Raw genomic sequence first — 23,365 nt, forward strand, 5'->3', positions numbered from 1 at the left:
GAAGTGATGCATGTCATCCCTATAGTGTCATACTTCATTGTGTGCCTGACCAGAGTACAGTGGAGATCACAACTGTTTTGCCAAGGAGGTAGTAACATCATCCACAGAGAGATGAAATGTGACATTCAGGTCACAACAGTGCTTGCACTTCAAGCCTTAGCTACACCTTAAGTTAATCATGCACAGGAGACCGATGTGATATTATGCCTAAATTGTTGCCAAAGAGGAAAGAAAACCACAATAATAAAAAAGCAAAACTTTATAATACAGTTTACTTTATATAACTGTAATGAAATCAAAAGGATAACCAAGGATCAAAACAAATGCAAAATATAACAGGAAAGGAAATGAAAACAGAAAATTATTACCTCAACATAATAAGATCCAAATACCTAAAAATTATCAAAAAATACAAAATTTCAAAAATCAAAAATACAAAATATGAAGAAAGAATGAAAGCAGAAAAGAAACTCACAAAACAATATATTTATATTATACTAGTAATGTAAAAAGAAATATCCAAATCTCAAAAACAATATTTGTAAATGTAAAGCCAAATTTAGAAAGCAAGTGGGTTGGAAGACCATGAGCAAAGCTGAAAGCAATAAAATGAATTCCTAACCTAATATAAAAAACCTAAAGATAACGACAAACAATAAGGAGACAGTTAACAAGAATAAAGCTAAAACAGAACACTCCAAGAAAAGAGGTGAAAATAAAATATAAAAGAGACAAAAACAAAACTCCAAAGTGGGATCCACATCAGAACATAAGTAGGACAAGACACAGTGTTAGAGGACTTTTGTCCTCACTTTGAACGAATTTCAGTTAATAACAAGATTATTATGTGTATTGCTGCTCCATAAGATACTATGCAGTATACAATCATAAGCTTATTTGGGTCAACCAAGGACATGTAGACAGGCTTGGAAAACTCCCACAATAATTCAGCAGTCTGTGCATTGACAAGATCATAGTAGCTGGTCATTCAGATCAACATCATTAATTATTATTAAACTAATAAATTCAATAATCCATTCACCTAAAATAACCAAATTATTAATGAGATTTGAAAGATTTTTAGGTGCCACATTCAACTCCCACAATTTGGCAAATTTAGGACATTAGAATAACTTTGTCAAGCATAGGCCATTCAACTACACAAAGCTGGCTAATCTTACATAATTTCTCCAAGGTAAAACTGAGACGTGTTTTGAAGGTCCCTAAAGTTCTACTGTCTACCGCACTACTTAGTTAATTAGTCCATGTGTCATGGATCTCTACGTAGGAGAAAAAATATCTAATGTTTGTGAGAAATTCACTTGTAACAAGACTCCATCTGTGTCATGTACCCTGAGAACTTATTTGAAAATAACTAATTCCACTCATAAAGCTGAGCATCTCTATCATGTCACCTCTTAATTTGCATTTGTTTATACTTAAAAGGATGAACTTACTCAATCTCTCGTCATAGGTCATATATCTCAATCCTATAGTCAGTCTAGTTCCCTCTTCTCTGACCTTTCTCTAGTGCTATGGCATCTTTGTATGATGGAGACCAAAACTGTACACATTATCTCAGATGAGACCTGTAGTTTAAGCTTAACCTTTTGTTCCATGAATAAGTCTAGTAGTTCTTTCCTGGAATTTGTAAAGTTTATTTTGGGTTATGTAAACCAGAGCTGCTTGCAATTGAGCATAACTTCCTTAAATCACACACAGTGTTCAATGTAAATCACCATCCCTTTAGCCTTCTGTGTTATGTGGACATAGCTGTGGACAGTAATGAGTTATCATTTCACTCCTTGTATGAAAAACCTAATACTTGATTACATAACACTTCATTCACCATGGATTGACACCATGTCTCAATTTTGTCTTGAGATTCGCTTTCCCATCCTGGTTCTGGAAGACCCAATTGACTGTAGGCTTTCAATTCAATCAGTTCCTTTGTTTGAGGTTAAAGTTAGTTATGTTAATATTAGTTATTAATTTAACTTTATATTCTTGTTTGACCAGATGGATCACTCATGCTGCTAGTCTGTAGTTTTGAAAATGAACACTGATACAACCTTCACTTCTCCTTAAAATTGACAAAGACGGCTTATTGCAGTGACATAGTTTAGTGTACAGGAGTCTGATTGTTTTCTACTGAATTATTTTGTTAGGTTTGTTTCAATTCACTTGGTTGTTAAGAATTTTAATTTTTTTATATTTTATTGATTAACTGGAATGCAATTTTCAGTGAAACACAAATAACAAAGCTGAGCATCAAATCTCAAAACAATTTATCTTGTGTGTTTTTATAGAAGCTTACATAATTAAATAAAAGACAGAGGGTTTCAAGGGAAGCATCATACTACATTGTTCAAGAAAATTAACTGGTAAACAGTTCTGACACAGCAGACTTAAATCACAGACTGGAACAGAGTTTCTAATATAAAGGTGATGTTCCATTAACTTTAAGAAATGGTTTCATACTTAGAAACTGAGTAGCGCTGCCATTATGGTCCTCCCATTCCAGGATCTGACAGCCCTGCTTCAGATGTGATATTGTGGGGTTTCAATTGTTCCTCAAATAACCGTAAAGTTGTATTTCCAAAATAGTCATTCACCTTCAAATAATCAGCTTTAAAACTGTCACTGACATCTTAAACCAGAAAGGTCACAGAAAGGCATGCACAATCCCTTTAAAAATAGACACTTTCTTTCTTGTTCTCACAAATTTCATGTAAAATTCTCTGAGCCAGCATATAAAAAATCTTTAATCATTTAAATTGCTAGTGTTAAGCAGGTTTTTTAACCCGGTGATTAAAAAAATATGAAATTGTGTGCCTTTGAACATAAAGTACTCATTTATTGTAGGATGTCAGAAGCTCAGTTTAAGATGATGACATCTCTGTTTTTGTTCCAGGAGCAATAGGACCCCAAAGATATCATATCCACCATATTTATATGTACAGTAATCCCTCCTCCATCGCGGGGGTTGCGTTCCAGACCCCCCCGCGAAAGGTGAAAAGTAGAAACCATATGTTTACTGTATATGGTTATTTTTATATTGTCATGCTTGGGTCACAGATTTGCGCAGAAACACAGGAGGTTGTAGAGAGACAGGAACGTTATTCAAACACTGCAAACAAACATTTGTCTCTTTTTCAAAAGTTTAAACTGTGCTCCATGACAAGACAGAAATGACAGTTCCGTCTCACAATTAAAAGAATGCAAACATATCTTCCTCTTCAAAGGAATGCGCGTCAGAGAGAGAGAGAGAGAGAGAGAAAAAAGCAAACAGTCAAAAATCAATAGGGCTGTTTGGCTTTTAAGGATGCGAAGCACCGCCGGACAAAGTACTGTAGCTGCAAGGAAGGGAGCAAGCATTTTTCAGCATTTTTTGAGGAGCGTCCGTATCCTCTAGGCCAGGGGTCCCCAACCACCGGTCCGCGACCCACTACCGGGCCGCAGCTGTCTGACAGCCGGGCCGCGAGAGAACTGCCGGCAACGGAGACTCACTCAGACTTTTCAGACTTTGCAGCGGCCCAGAGAGAGGAGAGAGACCGAGGTGAGAGAGTATTACAACAAAGTATTGTTACGGTCCCGACAGTTTCCCCATATGACATGAGTCTATAGAAATCGCGTTACTACGAAGTACATTCAGCAGATGCTTTCATTACAACGAAGTGACCTTGAAATGCTTGAACGAATCATCCACAGAGCAGTTAGATCTTTGGTCGCAGCTCAGTTGTGCACGTTTGCACAACGATCCCCAAACAGAAACATTGTAAAAAAAATTCTTTCTTCGAACTTACCTCGTACTGTTTTTTTTTTTGCTGTTTTTGTTTTCTGTGGTTTTCAGTGATCCCTTTTGCTTATTGCTTGTCAACATTTGAAAAACATCCATTGGAATTTAACTCATTGTCACCCTCCTATAGAAACGGCAGACACGAAAAAAACGATAACAGTGTTAATGTTTGTGATGTGCAATCTGTTGGAATGGCAAATGCAAAGCATATGTCTTTGTTATATGCAAAAAAAGAAGAAAAATCTCAGGTTGCAAACGTATGCGAACTGCTTAATAACTTAATAATAATAGAAATGTTATGTAAATTATGTATAAAACTGCCCCCCCCCCCCCCCCCCGACCGGTCCGTGGAAAAATTTGCATCTAATAAAGTGGTCCTTGCTGTCAAAAAGGTTGGGGACCACTGCTCTAGGCCAGTTTGCGAACAGCCCCTCTGCTCACACCCCCTCCCGTCAGGAGCAGAGAATGTCAGAGCAAGCGAGCGAGCGACCGCGCGTGCGCGCGAGAGAGAGAGAGAGAGAGAGAGAGAGAGAGCGGAAAGCAAACAATCAAAAATCAATACATGCTGTTTGATCTTTTCAGTATGTGAAGCAACATGCGGGAAGCATATCGCTTGCAAAGCAGCCACATGTAAGCCCAGCAAAGAAGGGAGCAGTGTGAAGGTAATCTTTCAGCGTTTTTTGAGGAGCGGCCGTATCCTCTAGGGGTGCAAACAGCCTCCGTGCTCACAATATATTTGAGGAGTTTTATTTAATACATAATACGCGCTGTGGTTGGGTAGCTTCTCAGCCATCTGCCAATAGCGTCCCTTGTATGAAATGAACTGGGCAAACCAACTGAGGAAGCGTGTCCCAGAAATTAAAAGACCCATTGTCCGCAGAAATCCGCGAACCAGCAAAAAGTCTGCGATATATATTTAAATATGCTTACATATAAAATCCGCGATGGAGTGAAGCTGCGAAAGTCGAAGCGCGATATAGCGAGGGATTACTGTATACAGTATTTTTACATGATAATGTTGTTTACTAATTTTATTTTTTGCAGAACAAGATGGGAATGCACAGTCTTGGCAGAAACAAAACTACACGGAGCATGTCTACATTAACCAAGGTAAGGATATCAATCCTGCCATCTATGCCAGGCTGCTTCATTTGTGAAAGTAATGAAAATTTTTGAACCTGTAAAGCACCTCACTTGTCCATTATCTTCCTTAAAGCTGATCAGCTCAGGCTTTGTATCCCTTCTAAAACACCACATGCTGATACTGCCAACTTGAACTGACAGACTGTCTAATTGTGTACCCCCGTGTCATTTGAGCCACAAATAAATGAATACAATTTAGAACATGCTGAGAGTGAGGATGACACAGTATCACAGCGATATACATCACAGATCACTTCAGCAAACCTTCATCTAAAGAGTGTTGTATGGTACAAGAGAGGCTGGCAAATCCACCTCCTGTGCCTCCTTCACTGGAACACCCTGAGAAGCATCATTCCTACAGAAAACTGGGAGAAAACTGTTAACATATTTGTTAACAGTCCACATGCAAAGAGTCTACTGTCTGTTCTAGCTATAAATTAACATGTAGCCCATTGCTAGTGCTTTTAGTTTATTTAGTTGTTTAAATATTATCATACCTTATAATATTTTATTATGTATTACAGCCAGTGCCAGTGATAAGTTATTTTGTGCCCTAGGCCAAGATTATTAGTTTACCAACCATCTGTAACCTGTGCGTCTGGATTCCCCCCACCACCCCACACTTATGATCTCCACACTAGGTGAATACCTAATTCACCTTAATGGTGGCACCGGCCCTGAATACAGCCTGGTCTTAGTTTACGTCAGTCTGAACTTTCAGCAATTATGCTGATATGAATGAGAACATAAAACCCCAAAGTCTTTCTTTTCAGGTGAATTTGAATTAATTTTCACATTTAAAATTCAATTTTTTCAATTTCCGAAGAAGCAATCTAGTTTTGACACGAATGAATACATAGCAGCTGACACTAACAGGAAGGAGTAGTACTGCACACTACACACTTTGTGACTGTTTTCAAATATTTAGTGATTTAGTGCACACATGTTGCTGAATGTAACCAGCAGCAAAGTAAGCTCAGTTGGAGGTAAGCAGTCGTACTGGAAACTGGCTGTTCAGCAGGAAAAGTAGAACCTCTGCTTGTAACCCTCACCGTCCCCCCGTAACCCTGTTCAAGACTTAAGCAGGTTATAAAATGACTGAATGACATTATATATTAACTATGTTGATAATTCATGGCAACACAATTAAAATCCATAATTGAAGTAAGATTATACATTCAAGAATCATTAACTGAAGGAAAATCTTGGGACCCATTCTCGGGTAATGCTTCAGTTTACAATTCAAATAAACGAGAATCATGCAACTTTGCAACTTGCTCTCAGTTGAGAAAGAAAATGAACAAGAATCATGCCTCGTTCATGGCTAATAATTCAGTTTGAACTCGAAAGAATAAGTGACTGAGACTTAAACTGTTCATAAAAAGTAAAGTTGAAAGCAAATAATTCTTAGAAATTAGAATAAATATTTTATAAGATTTTATTTTTGAATAATTTGTTGAAAGTATAAAGTGTGATAAAAGCATTAGTTTAATATTATGCCTATAATATGAGTTAATAATAAATTGTACAAAACAATATTTTGTTATACATATGTGTTGTTACTGTACGGTACTTGCATGAGGAATTAGAAAATCGTTAGTGACAGACTTCTCGTTCACTGGTAGAGATTCAGTTTGAACGTGAAAGAATCATAAATGAAATGAACAAGAACTATGAATCAGACATGCAGTGTTTAAAGCATCTTCCTGCAAAATGAACGATGCTGATCAAATCAGACATGTGCTACAACACTCCTGTTGAGCTCCACTTAATCAATTAGTTTGTGCTTGTAAATTGTTCATACATTAAGCTCTGTCACGGGTAAGCAACTAGACACACAGCTGTCCATTTAGCTGAGGAGAGGCAGAATCCAGTATTTGTAATTTCAAGCGTCTTAAGTGAGCATCCCAGCTGTTGCTGTAGGAGTACATACTGTATAGTATAAACTGCTGTTAGGGGCCATCATGCCATCTACAGAAGCTGATGTGATGGAAGTGACACTTTTAGCAATTCCTCAGGAAGTATAACACATCTCAGTTGAGGGATCAATCATCAATTAGTAGTGGCTTTTCATGAAATCTTTATACCACTTCCAAATCAACAATGAGGTACTGTGTCAAAATTAAAAATAATAGAATGTTTATGTGTGAGATCAACATACTATACATATCTGTGGTTCATTTTACTTTAAATTATTTGTTTTTTGTGATTTAAAGTACAAAATATTGCTTTACTACCATTTTATTAATAAGTTTGATTTTTTTCTGTAAAATATGTGATTAAAATTATGCATTTTGGCTTGTATTTCCATTAATAGACATTTTCAGTGCTAGTTCTGTTTTATCAACATTGGCAAGACTAGAACTTATTTGTAACCCTGGGTCTGCGTGTATTATTATACTCGCTAAAAAATGTATGTAAGATACAATATTCATTTACTTGGTATGTTCACCTTATGTAATATTATCTAACAATAATTCATTAGACAGAATACAGCTGCAGAGGCAGTGAAAGGCCTCATTTAACCCCTCCAGGATTTCCAGTTCAATTACAATTTTGAAAGTACTCACAATTACCGAGAAGCCCCAAAAAATAAGCTATACTGTATGTGCATCATAACGCTGACCTCACCATATGTGTTTCTTCTAGCACATTTTCCAGAGAAGTTATCTTCAGGAAATCAAGAGGAAAACCCTTCAGGTAAGTATTTGAGGCAAAGAGCAATGTGCAGTATAGAAGTAACATTTTTAACAAGTTTTGTACTTAATCATAAAGGTTTAGGAAATAACAAAATCACAATAAACACAGTTAGAATTGCCACTCAAAGTAGCATGCATGTCTTTTTGATATTTGAGGAAAAACCAAAGTACCTGTTCAGTCCAGGTTACAAACCCAGTCTCCTGAAACTATAAGGCAGTAGTTCTAACTGCTACACTGCTGTATAACTTTGTAAATATTAAGGGAAACCAGGGTAAAAGTATAACAGACAGACAGGGCTGGTTTATCATATTCAAGTGAGAACAATTCAAAAGAAGATTGCAAATGCTAATTGTTGAAGAGAATATTAAAATTTATGTTTTGTGGAAATTCTGTAAAGTAAAAGAAGCGGGCTGCTAGGGTGGAGAAAAGAAGAGCTGCTCAGGAAGCAGCAAGTGTATCAACCTCTGAGCAAACAAATGCTAAACTTACAGATAATAAGTATGAAAACTGTGAATGCTCAAGTCAGGTGTATTCACTGCACAATCCATTACTAGTACATGAATAATTCCAGTAAAAACAGAGGTGCTGGTGAAGGTTAAAATGTCCAATAAATAATTAGTATACAGTATATCCATACAAAATGAAGGTAAAATCACTGGCAGAATCCTGTCCTTTAAAACAATCCCGAGCCACGGTGCTTCCTTTATACCCTTTAGGGGTATCTGCAGCCAGAGGAGATGTTCACCACCAGGTGCAGTCAACCTTTAAATACTGGCTTAATAATAATAATAATAATACATTTTATTTATACAAGGCGCCTTTCAGGGAACTCAAGGACACCGAACAAACAATAAATAAATAAATAATTAATTAATTAAATAAAAGACACAATTATAAAAAACTTAAAACATCAGAAAATCTAGAAATTAAAACCAAACAAAACCATTATAATCAGGAGGAAAAAGAAAAAGCCATTTTAAACAGATGTGTTTTAAGTTTACATTTGAAGGATGAATATGATTTGATATTTCGGAGATCCGCAGGCAATGAATTCCAGAGCTTGGGAGCAGAACGGCTGAAAGCTCTGCTCCCCATGGTGGTTAGACGGGCGGGAGGGACAGTCAGATGGGTGGAGGAAGAGGATCTAAGGTTACGGGATGGAATGGCAACATGAAGAAGGTCAGACAGATATGGAGGGGCGAGGTTATGGATGGCCTTAAATGTTAATAGTAGAATCTTAAAATCAATACGAAACTTGATCGGGAGCCAATGAAGCTGCTGCAAGACCGAAGTAATATGGTGAATAGATGGGATTTGAGTGATGATATGTGCTGCAGAATTCTGGACTAACTGAAGCATATGAAGAGATTTATTAGGGAGACCAAAGAGGAGTGAATTGCAGTAGTCCAGCCGAGAAGTGACAAGACTATGAACAAGAATGGCACTAGTATGAGGAGTGAGGGAGGGGCGAATGCGATTAATATTACGTAGGTGGAAGTAAGCAGACCGGGTGATGTTATTAATGTGACATTGGAAAGATAGAGTACTGTCGAGGATGACATCCAGACTCTTGACCTGAGATGATGGGGAAACAACAGAGTTATCAATAAAAAGAGAAAGATTATTGGTTTTGGATAATGATGATTTTGAACCAATGAGGAGAACCTCAGTTTTGTCACTGTTTAATTTAAGAAAATTCGAAGAAAACCAGGATTTAATTTCAGCAATGCAGTCAATAAGCGAGGGTGGTGGAAAAGAGGAGGTGGGATTACCAGCAAGGTAGAGCTGGGTGTCATCAGCATAACAGTGAAAATTAATGTTATATTTGCGAAAAATATTGCCAAGGGGAAGAAGGTAAATAATAAAAAGAAGAGGCCCCAGGACAGAGCCCTGGGGCACACCAGAAGTAACAGCGGTGGGTTGGGATGTGAAGGTTTTAAGTTGTATGAACTGAGTGCGGCCTAAGAGGTAGGATCTAAACCAATCAAGTGTAGTGTGAGTAATGCCATTCAAAGATAATCTATTAAGGAGAGTGGTATGACAAATAGTATCAAAGGCTGCACTCAGATCAAGGAGGATGAGAACAGTGATTAGACCAGAATCAGCAGCCATAAGGAGGTCATTAGTAATTTTAACAAGATTAGATCCCCAGTGCCAACTCAGGTGTTCAGCAGGGCACAACGCCAAGTCTCGCTCCCGTTTCCATTCATAGGCCTTCTGCCGAGAGACATCTGGAGTGGTAGGTCACTCCTGCTCCTTATGCACTCACCAGCGGTGACCTCTGTCCCTTCTAGTGCCTGTTACGCACTTCCTTTGGGGGCACATTGCTGACCCTCTGCTTCCTCTCTGCATCAACACTGACACCTCCAAGTTTCTACCTTCTCTTTTACTTACGTTTTCATTTAACCTCTATAACCAGCAGAGAATCAATGATGAAATTGGAACAAACTGTGCCCACATGTGACCATTCTTCCAGGACTGCTTACATATTGATAGATAGATACTTCATTTATCCCAACATGGAAATTTCCCATTTTGCAGAAGTTCAATAAATAAATATATAAATAAAACCTATAAAAAACAAGAATCAATAAAAAGAAAGAAAACTGTTTCTTGAAGAATTGTGTAAACCAACTACCATCTTATTTGTTTTTACTAATGTATATTCCTGGTTAATAAGCAGATCCAGTAAATAAGTAGGTGCCTGTTAGTTTAAACTAGGACTGTATGTGCGATTACAGATGCATGGATGAATGCCCCCAGTCACATACTCGAGCCCAGTCCAGAGTTAGTTCCTGCTTTGTGTCTGATGGCTTCAGGTTTGAAAATGATAGGTCTTGAGAATTTAAAGGTGGTGGACATAATAAAATGTACACTTAACTCTATTAATGCAGTAGGAACCAGCCTGTTTGTTACATAGTCCCTGAAAATGGGTTATTGGGAAAAAAACACAGTGTTTATAAGTTTAAAAAAATGTATCATTAAGAGTGTGCCCACTGTGTTCCCCATTTGTAACACTATATTTCTTATAGTTTCAGTGGCAGTGGAGTTTCAACCAAAAGTGAAGACCTCATTCCGCAGAGAGATAGCACCACAGAGCACAGGTAAGTGATGGCAGCTCAGAGATCTGCGGTCCATTTTGTAATGTGCTTGCCTTTGCCACTCAGTGGCAAAGAGAAACAAGTAAGAGCACCTTATGGACAAATGAGAACTGGAAAGCACCAGCCTAAAAATAACATGGTATAAAGCTGAGCAGGCTAGTACTTCTTGGAAAATGGTGTTTGTTTTCAAGTAACAGACATTTGCAAGTGCAGTACAAATTAAAAAGAAAGGCAGGACTTAGGTTGCAAAGCTTAACCATGGACAAGATGAGCAGTGGGGGCTAGGAGCTGCCTTAAATGAAATGTATTAAAATGTACAAACACTCTCCAGTTCACTTTTTTTTATCTTATTTAAAAAAGACACATCTCTAAAATGTTACTAGTATCTAAAGAGTTTTAATGATAATAAACAAAATAAGTAACAACTAAACCAAAGTGCCTCTAATTTCACATATCTTCAGAGTCCAGTGGTATCTTCCTATACTCCTTGTGAGCATCATGGGATTCTAGAAGGTACCAAGTGCCTACATAGACATTTCAAACCTTTAAATAGCACCTGTCCATATGGAAATATACAATTCAGGATTCAATTCCAAATATGTTTGCATGAAGTGCAGTACTAATGACAAGTGTTTTGTTATAAGTGACAACAGAGAAAAGGGGCTAGGAATCCCTGCACAATGCTCAACTGAATTCCTGCTCTCATTTGTGTTTCTTATTTTTCTCAAACTGGTGCAGGCATTTAACACTACCTTAAATTTCAAAGCAGTTGTCCACAAGAGATTTTATGCTCCATGTTGTGGAGCTGTAAACCTACCTGCTAAACTGCCACACACAAGTGTGATCTGAATGGGAGGACCCCACAGTCTTGACAAATGTCTTGATTCATATTGCATCTCATTAATAAAGATAATAATTAACAACCACATTTAGCCCATGAGAGGCTGCACCATATCTTTAATGTCCCAGGCCAGGCAAGGCCATTTACATATTGACTGGAGGGGACACCTTTGTGGCATCACTCCAGATTTATAATTTTAAATTATAAGGTGTATTCTATATACTTTAGATTTAATTTCCCTTTGCAACATGCCTCTTTGTACCTGCACCACATCCCAGTTTTGAGGCTTTTTTTTTTCATTCTCTAGAGGTCTTTGCTACATACATTTAATGATTATAAAAATGGAGCTGTGTTTGCCTTATTATTATCATTGCATTAAGACATGCATTTTTTAACACAGAAAAGAAAACACAGCAAGATGAAGGCAGTTATATGAATAAAGGTAAGTGGACATTTTGTGGTGTTTCCATATGGTTGTGCCCGTTTTATAGTAGCAACATCTGTTACTACCACAAGATCAGACATCTTCATGAAGTGTGTCATCATCGTGACCCCTGTTTAGGATGCCAGGATACAGTTCTTGGTCTCCTAGTTTTGAATGTTTTGCTTAAACAAACTTTACAGCAGTGTTATTTAGATAGATAGATAGATAGATAGATAGATAGATAGATAGATAGATAGATAGATAGATAGATAGATAGATAGATAGATAGATAGATAGATAGATAGATACTTTATTAATCCCAATGGGAAATTCACATTCTTCAGCAGCAGCATACTGATACAATAAATAATATTAAATTAAAGAATGATAATAATACAGGTGAAAAAAAAAAAAACCAGACAATAACTATGTATAATGTTAAATATTAACGTTTACCCCCCCTGGTGGAATTAAAGAGTCGCATAGTTTGGGGGAGGAACGATCTCCTCAATCTGTCTGTGGAGCAGGACAGTGACAGCAGTCTGTCACTGAAGCTGCTCTTCTGTCTGGAGATGACATTATTTAGTGGATGCAGTGGATTCTCCATAATTGATAGGAGCCTGCTGAGCGCCCTTCGCTCTGCCACAGATGTTAAACTGTCCAGCTCCATGCCAACAATAGAGCCTGCCTTCCTCACCAGTTTGTCCAGGCGTCTTTCCTCTTAATGCTGCCTCCCCAGCACACCACTGCGTAGAAGAGGGCGCTCGCCACAACTGTTTGATAGAACATCTGCAGCATCTTATTGCAGATGTTGAAGGAAGCCAGCCTTCTAAGGAAGTATAACCGGCTCTGTCCTTTCTTGCACAGCGCATCAGTATTGGCAGTCCAGTCTAATTTATCATCCAGCTGCACTCCCAGATATTTATAGGTCTGCACCATCTGCACACAGTCACCTTTGATGATCACTGGGTCTATGAGGGGTCTGGGCTTCCTAAAATCCACCACCAGCTCCTTGGTTTTGCTGGTGTTCAGGTGTAGGTGGTTTGAGTCGGACCATTTAACAAAGTCATTGATTAGGTCCCTATACTCCTCCTCCAGCCCATTCCTGATACAGCCCACGATAGCAGTGTCATCAGCGAACTTTTGCACATGGCAGGACTCCGAGTTGTATTGGAAGTCCGATGTATATAGGCTGAACAGGACCGGAGAAAGTACAGTCCCCTTGTGGCGCTCCTGTGTTGCTGACCACAATGTCAGACGTGCAGTTCCCAAGACGCACATACTGAGGTCTGTCTTTAAGATAGTCCACGATCCATGCCACTAGGTATGAATCTAATCCCATCTCTGTCAGCTTGTCCCTAAGGAGCAGAGGTTGGATTGTGTTGAAGGCGCTAGAGAAGTCTAGAAACATAATTCTTACAGCACCACTGTCTCTGTCCAAGTGAGAGAGGGATCGGTGTAGCATATAGATGATGGCATCTTCCGCTCCCACCTTCTCCTGATATGCAAACTGCAGAGGGTCAAGGGCGTGTTGAACCTGTGGCCTAAGGTGGTGAAGCAGCAGCCTCTCCATGGTCTTCATCACATGTGATGTCAGAGCAACAGGCCGGAAGTCATTCAGCTCACTAGGACGTGATACCTTTGGGACTGGGGTGATACAAGATGTTTTCCAAAGCCTCGGGACTCTCCCCTGTTCCAGGCTCAGGTTGAAGATGCGCTGTAGAGGACCCCCCAGCTCCGATGCACAGACCTTCAGCAGTCGTGGCGATACTCCATCTGGACCCGCTGCTTTGCTGGCACGAAGTCTCCTCAGCTCTCTGCTCACTTGCGCTGTTGTTATTATGGGTGGGGATGTTTTTCCTATGCTGGTATCAGCATATAATATATAATATAATATAATTATATAATATATATAAAATATATAATATAATATAGTTAGTAAGATAATATTAGGAAATTGGGCTTGAAATCTTCTTTGTTTTTGCACCTTTGATTTGTGAATACTTTGTATTGCTCCTCTAGTATTTGAACTTCTTCTCTTTCCACTAATTTGTCTCCCACCTCTCAGCTAATTACCATTAATCAGTAGAAATCTCTCATAACCTATTCCTTCCCAGTGGTGGATAATGATGAGATCATGATGATAGATAGATAGATAGATAGATAGATAGATAGATAGATAGATAGATAGATAGATAGATAGATAGATAGATAGATAGATAGATAGATAGATAGATAGATAGATAGATAGATAGATAGATAGATAGATAGATAGATAGATAGTGCTGATGATTTTTCATTGTAAAGAAGCCAGAAGATATACTTTTATTTAGTCTGATGTGGTTTCATTTTCTTATTTTCTTTCAGGATTTATCAGTGATGTTAAAAGCAAAGAAATTGCAAAATACTGTAAGTCTTTCTTTATTTTAAAGAATGCTATTTGCCTTGGGATGGCACTGCATGTTGTGCCTGTGTCCTGTTAATATTTCCACTTATCTAATGCATATGTAGCAGTTTTCAGGACTGCTTTGTCTTGGTAGATGTCTATGTCACGCTACTTTCCCTTTTTTGTACTCTTTACCGTGTAGACTTTATCAGAATGCCTCAAATCCCATAGACTTACCACTGTTTATAAGGTATTGTACTTTATAACTTCTCCCCTCCTTCCTTTCTACATCTATAGCCTCAGCCAATTACACAAAGTAAAGGGACAAGCAGGAGTTAAGTTACACATGTTAATAGTGTAATGTTGACAATAGTCATAAAGTAATAATAATGAAGCAAAGTACATGAGAGGGCGGCACGGTAGCGCAGTGGTAGCGCTGCTGCCTTGCAGTTAGGAGACCCGGGTTTGCTTCCCGGTCCTCCCTGCGTGGAGTTTGCATGTTCTCCCCGTGTCTGCGTGGGTTTCCTCCGGGCGCTCCGGTTTCCTCCCACAGTCCAAAGACATGCAGGTTAGGTGGACGGGCGATTCTACATTGGCCCTAGTGTGTGCTTGGTGTGTGGGTGTGTTTGTGTGTGTCCTGTGGTGGGTTGGCACCCTGCCCGGGATTGGTTCCTGCCTTGTGCCCTGTGTTGGCTGGGATTGGCTCCAGCAGACCCCCGTGACCCTGTGTTCGGATTCAACGAGTTGGAAAATGGATGGATGGAAGTACATGAGAATATTGGCAACCGTACAACCTGATAAATGCTAGATGTGTAGTTTCAGGTGGCACACAGACTTGTAGTTACTTAAATGTCTCTTGTCAAGTCATCATTTCTAGTCAGGTTTCTTTAGGACAGGCTGCATGCTTGACTCAATATGGCTGCTACGTTGTGCTTCTCATTGTGTCCTCTACATTGCCATGGTGTGAGAGAGAGAGAGCGAGAGCGAGGGGGGTGGGGTTAAGCAACCAACATTTTATACACTCTCTGTCCATATCCTTAGGCCAATAGGGTGTTGTGGTACACTATGACCTCTGAATCAAAACCAAACCCAAACAGCCATACTTCAGTCCACTGGGTGCACAGATTGCCTTTTTACACCTGCCCTCAAGTAGCAGATACCATTTGCTTTGCTGTGTAGTTTTATGCAGGGGATGTTTCATTGAATTCCCCTTGCCAAACTGGTTTAAGGCACCTCTCCTAACCCTGCAATAAAATTCACCTCCTCTGTCAGTTGTAAAGACTCGGGAGTTGGTTAGTTAAATATCAATAAAATGCCTTTTGAAACACTAATATTATATTTGCTTTGTCTGACTTACAAAATCTTTTATACCAAATGTCACTCAACCACAAGGACTAACATTCTTAAGCTTTGGAGTTATAGGAAAATATTCCTTTAGCTTTGCAGGCTTGTTCACTTTGAACTTTGTGCTTGGAAATTGCTGAGCAGCTATCATAGGTGTGAACACCAGAAGAGGACATTATGCTGGTATCCATTGTGTTCAAGTGAATTTGTGATCAGTGCTATGGTGGAAAAAATCATTATTCATTTTCTACTTGATCTGTACCAAAATAAAATCTCTGGCTTACCTGTTTATTATTATTTCTTTTTTAATTTATATTATTAAATAAGGTAAAAGGCCATTGTTTCATTATAACTTTCTTAATCTGGGTAGCATTGGTCTCTTTGTATTGCTACACAGGGAGCTACAACTTTGAAAAGTATTCATGTAAAATTTCTCACTGGGAATCTTTGATTTCGCACCTGACTATGAAACAGGAATGCAGTCCATGTACAGTAAGAAAGTTCAAAATACGGTGGTGTTAGTGAGGTAAAAGACAGCCTGGGTAGTGTAGCTTTAATTTAGCTCAGCAAGCTGGAGAAGACACCACCATGAATTCCTTTGTGAAAGGGGTCTAGCTAGTGATATGTACAGTACTTAGAAAATAGGCCAATAATCTAATAACAACCATTGGCAACACTTTACATTACGTGTCTGTCATTACTGTGAACCAGAAATGTAATAAATGAGTAATTAGCAGAGATACTGCAGTGTAAGTGGCTGTTATTATGGTGGACTTAGTATGCAACTTAAGTACCAGTATAGGTGAGTGAAAATAGCAATAAGAAATGAGTAATTACATAAACAGTTAATCATGTTCCACAGTAATAATTCCTACTTATGCTGTAGTTTTCATTAAATTAGAAATGACAGCCTAAGTGCAAAGTAAAAAGAGACTCAATGTAATCTTTTGTTCTTACATAAAACTAGGGGTTTTTGCCCCCTGCTCGCTTCACTCACCAACCGCCGTGTTTGGTTTTCCGGATACACAATTTTAAGATTTTTTTTTCTTTGAATTGTTGCTATTTCATTAGTTTCACTTTTATTTCAGAACTTCTGTAAAAACAATATTTGGAATCTTTTGTGTCCCAATATGCTGAATCTTTTAAATGAGGTCAGTGAGACATGTGTTTAATGATTTTGTTCCATAATTCAGGATAGGTTTCTCTGTTTGGAGTTTCAGCACAGACAAAGCGATCAACATCATCAGCAGTTAGTAATTTTTTTTGCAAAGTAACCAATAAATGCATTTGAGGTAAACCACGTTTTTGAAATTCTCTGACTTAAACTTCAAAGCCTTACAATATTTATATACTTCTGAAATATCACCTGTGTCCATATATTCGATCTCTATTTGCCTTTTTGTTATTTCTCAGAGTAATAATTTCTCTTTTTTTGCGCTACTGTGATCTTTACTTTCTTTTTTTTATACTTTCTAATTTTCCTACTTTCATATTCTTTAACTTTCTCCACATTTGTATCGTGCCAACGTTTTTTTTTTTGAGCCTTTTGAATTCCACTGCTTTCATAATCTCTAGCCTGCTGTGCATGTGTATAGTGCCAACATTTGTGAGCATCTTTATGAAGTTCTACTTTGTCTTTTACTCTCTGTCTTTTAATTCTGAGCTCGATTGGACGTGCTTTGTTTCAGTTCCACTTGTTACGGGCTGATAATTACTTTCCTTATTTTCTGAATTTTCACCTAGATTATATTTTCTTTTTTGCTCTTTTTTCTCTCCAACACTTTTGGGTCTCTTTTCTCCGTGCTGCTTTCTTCTTCGCTTAGTTGTCAACATTTCATTTATAACGTATTGTCCTTATACGCTTTATACGCACTGGGACCCTGGATCTGTGTGTGCTCAAATCCTTTACATGACTGAATGTTTTGCTGCCCATTGTCTTATTTGATATTGATTGTAAGTAGGGTGTGTCTTGCAAGAATCTCATGTTCAATGTCATCGCGAGGCGGTCCTGGGTCAATCTCTTGGCACAATGTCTCATTTTTAAGTTCCCCGTGAGATGCTCCATGGCCATTTTCTTTCATCTCACGGTTCTTTTAAGTGTCTTCCGTGGTCTTAACGTGAAGATCACGTCTCGACACCCTAGTGTTTCTCTCCAGGATTTTTTTTTTTTTATAATAGAGAGACACCATTTCCAGAACAGCTGTGTAATAAATAAATCCATGTATTTTTTAAAATTGAAGGGCAGACACATTTAGCAAATTATTCAGTATTAAACAGTTAGTTGGAAACTGGGATAGAAATGGCTGCATTCTAACATGGGTGCTTAAAGCTGACATCACAATACCTGACTTCTAGATGGAGGGGATGCTAAACTTGCCAACTGCAGTTGCTGATCTTGATGTTGGAGTGCGTCATATCACACAACTAGAAATCACAGGGTATGTCAACTGCAATACAATGTTGGTTTCACATTTCCAAAGCATCATGAGTTCAACCATTCTGACAGATTAATAAAATGGAGGATAAAATGCTAGAGATGGTTACTGTGAGAAGACTTTACAAGTATGGCAAGTTCAATTGCAATCTCTGCCTTTTTTTTTTTTCATTCTATTTTGGTATGTAAAACATGGAATATCAGACAATTGAGCCTCTCTTCTGTTTGTTATGGTCCAAAACACCCATCTTCCTTATTCTTTACAGTTGCATTATATGTCACACCTCACATACAAACAAGTCCACTCCTACAAGCACTTTGAGCTACTTTTTTGTATGAAAATGTGCCATACAAATAAATGTTATTATTATTATTATTACAACTTGAGGCAAAATCAAATATTGTGGGGGTGATTTATAGATTGCTTGAACTGAGTCGCTGGGTATGTCAGTCTAGATGACTGTTAAGTCACAGGGGTGCAATGCAACAGTCCTCAACTCACTAAAATTATGTAAATGAAGTCTATGACTAGACATTTTTCGACAAATTGTGTAATGTGAAAAAGGCTTCACTCAGCAGAGTACATTACATACACAAACATGGATAATAAGAGATATTTATAAGGAAATTGAAAGTTTATTGCCAGTACTTAAACATAGAGGCATATGCAGAAACTTGTAAAAAAGTATTTTAGTGCCTAAATACTAGAAAATATTTCCTGAAATGGAGAATGAACAATATATGGAATAATGTACTTATTACAATAGCTGGGGGCCTCTAACTTGATCATTTTTCTAAATTGTTAGGTGAATAAATAATACAGAGATGACTGACCTGAAAGAAATTTAATACACTGTAGTTATACCTATCTGAGCATTCAAGAGCAGCTATTTTTAAAAAAAAGTATAGTAGACAGTGTATATTTGTGCATTCTCTAGAAACTCTTTTTTGTGGACTTTGGTGAGCGTTGATTTTCAAGGATTATGTGTTATATTTTAAAAGTAAGTAAAAATCAGCCTTAAAGTGTTAACTTTCCTCAATTTGTATATTGGCATGATACAAAGTATGGTTTTCATGTCCATCCACTTAATTTTTCCACTTCATTGTCTCCCATGACACACATTGCTTGGTTCAGTCATGTCAGTTCCAAAAGTCATTCTTGGGCATCAGTCTTACTTGAGCTTTGTTTGTCTCTTCATTTCTTTCTGAAAACAGCATATCCCTGGGACAAATCCAACCTCAAGACTCTGCAAGTGGATCTGAATCAACTGAAAGACCTGGACAATTATGCTCGTCAGGTATAATTCAGACATTGCTCTTTTACTTTTACTTCACTGTTGTTTGGAAGCCATAAAATGACAAACTGCACAAGAATGACTTTTAATTGAAAGTATAGAAATTCCTCATATATATAGTATTTAACATAATACTAACAAATCTGAAGTTTGGACACTTTGAGTGTACACAGAGCTGTAGAGTCTGATGTGGTAAAATGCAGACATGTTTGATGAGTAAGCAGTATCAATTCTGATCATGACCTTGTTGAATTTCAGTGTCCTGCCATTAGCTTCCATTTTGGGGTTTTGTAAGGATGTTGAATAACTCAATCAGTCAACCAATCTATCCACCCATTAGTAGCAATTAAGGCTTGCATTCTTCTGCAAGCCATTTTTTTCTCATGGAATGCGTCACAATGATTTGATGATACTACATAAATAACAGAAACATTTACAGAATACTAATGATTTACTTGTTAACCTGAGTGATAATATTAAATTACCAGCTAAATAACTGGTCAGGAACAAGTCAGACATGTGAATTGATAAATAACAATGGAGGACAGATTGAGATGGTTCTGACTTCTTAAGGGACATCAGTAATCTAATCAGCAGTAATCTAATCAGTTTAAATTAAAGAATTGTGACGGTGCAGATCAACATCACAATCCCTGTTGAATTCGTGAGCCTCTTGAACCCGCCACAATTGATAACGTAACCATGGATGATCCGGGCAAATGAGGACACACATACTTACAGCAAGGGGTGGGTGCATAAAGTGAACAGTGCTTTTATTAAACTCTAATAAAGGAAAAACAGCATCCAAAAATAGGCATTGATACAAAAAGTTCAAAAAATAAAAATAATAGAAATAAAATAAGGTGATTATATGGCGGTTAAATGTCATCCAATACATTTTCCATTAAAATAGAGGTTAGAAATCCTAAAGAGGCAAATCTTTTTAAAGTACACTCAAAAGCCCCTATTCTTTCCTTCCAACTCACTCATCCTGGCTGGACATTGCAGTAGGATGAAATGCTCGCTGACAGGTGCAGCCATCTTTCACTGACAGGCCCAGGTCCCTGCTGCCCACAGCACCCAGCCAGGTTCCCTTCTAGTACGACAACTTCTGTCGAATAAAAATATTACACTGTGTCTGCATCCACCTTATTCGCCGGATCTGGCACCGTGCAACTTCTGGCTGTTCCCTAAATTGAACATGACCATGAAAGGCAAACGATTTCAATCCATTGAAGACATCCAGGCAGCTACGACAGCCCAACTAAAGACACTCTCTAAAGAAAACTTCCAGAACTGCTTCACAAAATGGCAGGAGCGTTGGGATAAGTGCATTCGAATTCAATTCACCAACCTCCAGCCACACGAGCACGCATACCCACAGTGATTGAGATGGCTAATTAATTATTTACTGTATTTATTTAAAAACTGACCACTGATTGCTAAGCCATGGACCCTCTATGTCACAAGAATACACAAGGGAACAATGGAAAAATCAAAAAATGGTATTATGCTTCCAGAAAATAAAGCATATAGCACTGTAAATGCATTTCTTTATACATTAGAAACATATAGAGGTAAAGATTGAATGATACAAATATCAGTGTTTTACAACAATATGGAACAATATTTTTTCTATTATAAGGGATATTTATATATAGCAGTAACCAATTAATTTTTTATTTTAAGTATCACTTAATTATTGTTTGCAGTCATTCTTCTGCATAAATTTTTGCATATGAAGCATAAACAAGAACAGGATAAAAAAAATAAGGACATAGGCAGAGCTTAAACTGTGATGCTGCTGACTTGTAGTCAGATATGCTGTGTTATTCTGCAACTACTGTAGACCAGCACTAAGCTCTTTCTTTATGAATATTATATGTGAGATGTCATTGCATTTTGTTTTTGAAAATCTTCACTATATATTCACTTTTTTGGTGATAATGGATTGTTCTGGGCCTCAGGGTCATGAGGCTGATCCAAAATTGTAAAACATTTTTCATTAGATTGTCTGCAAATAGCTAAATAGTCAGTGAGTCAGTGAGTCAATCAGGAGCATGCGTCTTTATATACAATTAATTAATATATTTTATGTACTTAAGGGGTTAATTTTACATTGGCAACTTTACTCTATACATTTGAGCTTTCCGTGGTAATATCAGGCTTAAGGATTAACAATGTAAAATTAAAACATTGCAGAATCTTTCTACTGATGATGAGAGCACAGTACAGCCCTAAAGCTGTAAGGCACATAATTATTAATTCTTCATTTCCAAACAGGTCAATGAAAGGAACAGCGTAGAGGTCTTAGTGAAAAAGCTTCTGAAAAACGCCCACAGCAATTTGGAGAAGGTGCGAGCCATCTGGATATGGATTACCCACCACATTGGTAATTCCCTTTATAAAAATGTGACGTCTATATGTCGATTAGATCAGATTTTATTGTTTTGGAGAGATATTTGATATTTTGGAACTAAGTTACTAGGGAAAGCTCTGATGTTAGAGGAATTTCCCTGGCCAGTGTAAGGCATAGCCCTTCTTGGCAGTTAGCCGAGGAAGATGAGTCTAGCCAGGGGGCATGCTTCAGTACTCAGATAAGCTTCAGGACAAGTTAATGGTTGTAAAAAGTACTCAAATGATACTTGAGTAAAAGTCACAGTACTTTGACAGATGTTTACTTTCACTGACGTAAGGAGTACTTGAGTAAAAGTGAAAAAAGGGAATACACTTTCACAGGTACTCAAGTGCCAAAAGTAATAGAGCATTTTATAATAATGAGAAGGTGCAAGTCTTTGTATAGGGAACACAAAACATTTATTTTATTCTTAAACAAACTCACACAAGGGCGGCACGGTGGCGCAGTGGGTAGCGCTGCTGCCTCGCAGTAGGGGGACCTGGGGACCTGGGTTCGCCTCCCAGGTCCTCCCTGCGTGGAGTTTGCATGTTCTCCCCGTGTCTGCGTGGGTTTCCTCCGGGTGCTCCGGTTTCCTCCCACAGTCCAAAGACATGCAGGTTAGGTGGATTGGCGATTCTAAATTGGCCCTAGTGTGTGCTTGGTGTGTGGGTGTGTTTGTGTGTGTCCTGCGGTGGGTTGGCACCCTGCCTGGGATTGGGTCCTGCCTTGTGCCCTGTGTTGGCTGGGATTGGCTCCGGCAGACCCCCGTGACCCTGTGTTTGGATTCAGCGGGTTGGATAATGGATGGATGGATGGAAACTCACACAATATTTTGTTAAAGAAATGTGATACACAATAATGAATCATGCAATTGCAATCCTGCCTTTGGTGAGTACATAACTGCAGTCAGTGTCACTGTGATGAGTTTATAGTGTGGTATTAGTGAGTGTGGATGTGACTTACACTGTGCATACCCTTCTGGGACACCCAGCAGAAGTAGATGAGGCATCCCTACTCTAGAGAGAAGAATGATAAAATAAAATACAAAAATAAGAATAAAAAAATTAAGTAAACATCTCACAACCTTATCACTTGATTAGATAATATAAAAAATGTGTTTAAATCAACATGGATAAAGTTTATTATACTTCACTGATGTAAAGATGAATTTTAGAAGGCCAATTGTTACATTAGATTGTAATACAACAATTTCAGAATTATCGATCTTTAACAAGAATTCTTAGAAATCTGTTGTTTCCTTTGCTCAATTTGGCACCCAATTTTATCTCTAAATTACCCACTTGAGCACTCATGTAAACTATGGAATTAAGCACAATTAAACTCAAGGTATATTAACTCTCCAGCATAACCAGATGTATACCAATTGTTTGTTTCATAATATATATTCATATTTTTAATTGTTTCCTACATACAATTTAAATTCATTTTCCCACATCTCTCTATATATAAAATCCAATGTTTGTATGTCTGTCTGTCTGT

The 23,365-nt window shown here is 37.9% G+C and overlaps 1 protein-coding gene across 1 annotated transcript in view; it reads left to right on the forward strand.

Annotated features, from left to right (window-relative positions):
• The window catches only part of LOC114644149 (kyphoscoliosis peptidase-like), a 68,619-nt gene that overhangs the window by 18,750 nt on the left and 26,504 nt on the right, over nt 1–23,365 (forward strand). The window contains exons 4-10 of the mRNA XM_051923558.1: nt 4,844–4,909; nt 7,592–7,642; nt 10,675–10,746; nt 11,985–12,026; nt 14,376–14,417; nt 19,388–19,470; nt 21,751–21,859. Coding sequence (XP_051779518.1) covers nt 4,844–4,909; nt 7,592–7,642; nt 10,675–10,746; nt 11,985–12,026; nt 14,376–14,417; nt 19,388–19,470; nt 21,751–21,859 — 465 coding nt within the window. The remainder of the gene's footprint in view (nt 1–4,843; nt 4,910–7,591; nt 7,643–10,674; nt 10,747–11,984; nt 12,027–14,375; nt 14,418–19,387; nt 19,471–21,750; nt 21,860–23,365) is intronic.

Source organism: Erpetoichthys calabaricus, chromosome 2, assembly GCF_900747795.2.
Source record: "Erpetoichthys calabaricus chromosome 2, fErpCal1.3, whole genome shotgun sequence".
Classification (NCBI taxonomy): Eukaryota; Metazoa; Chordata; class Cladistia; order Polypteriformes; family Polypteridae; genus Erpetoichthys; species Erpetoichthys calabaricus.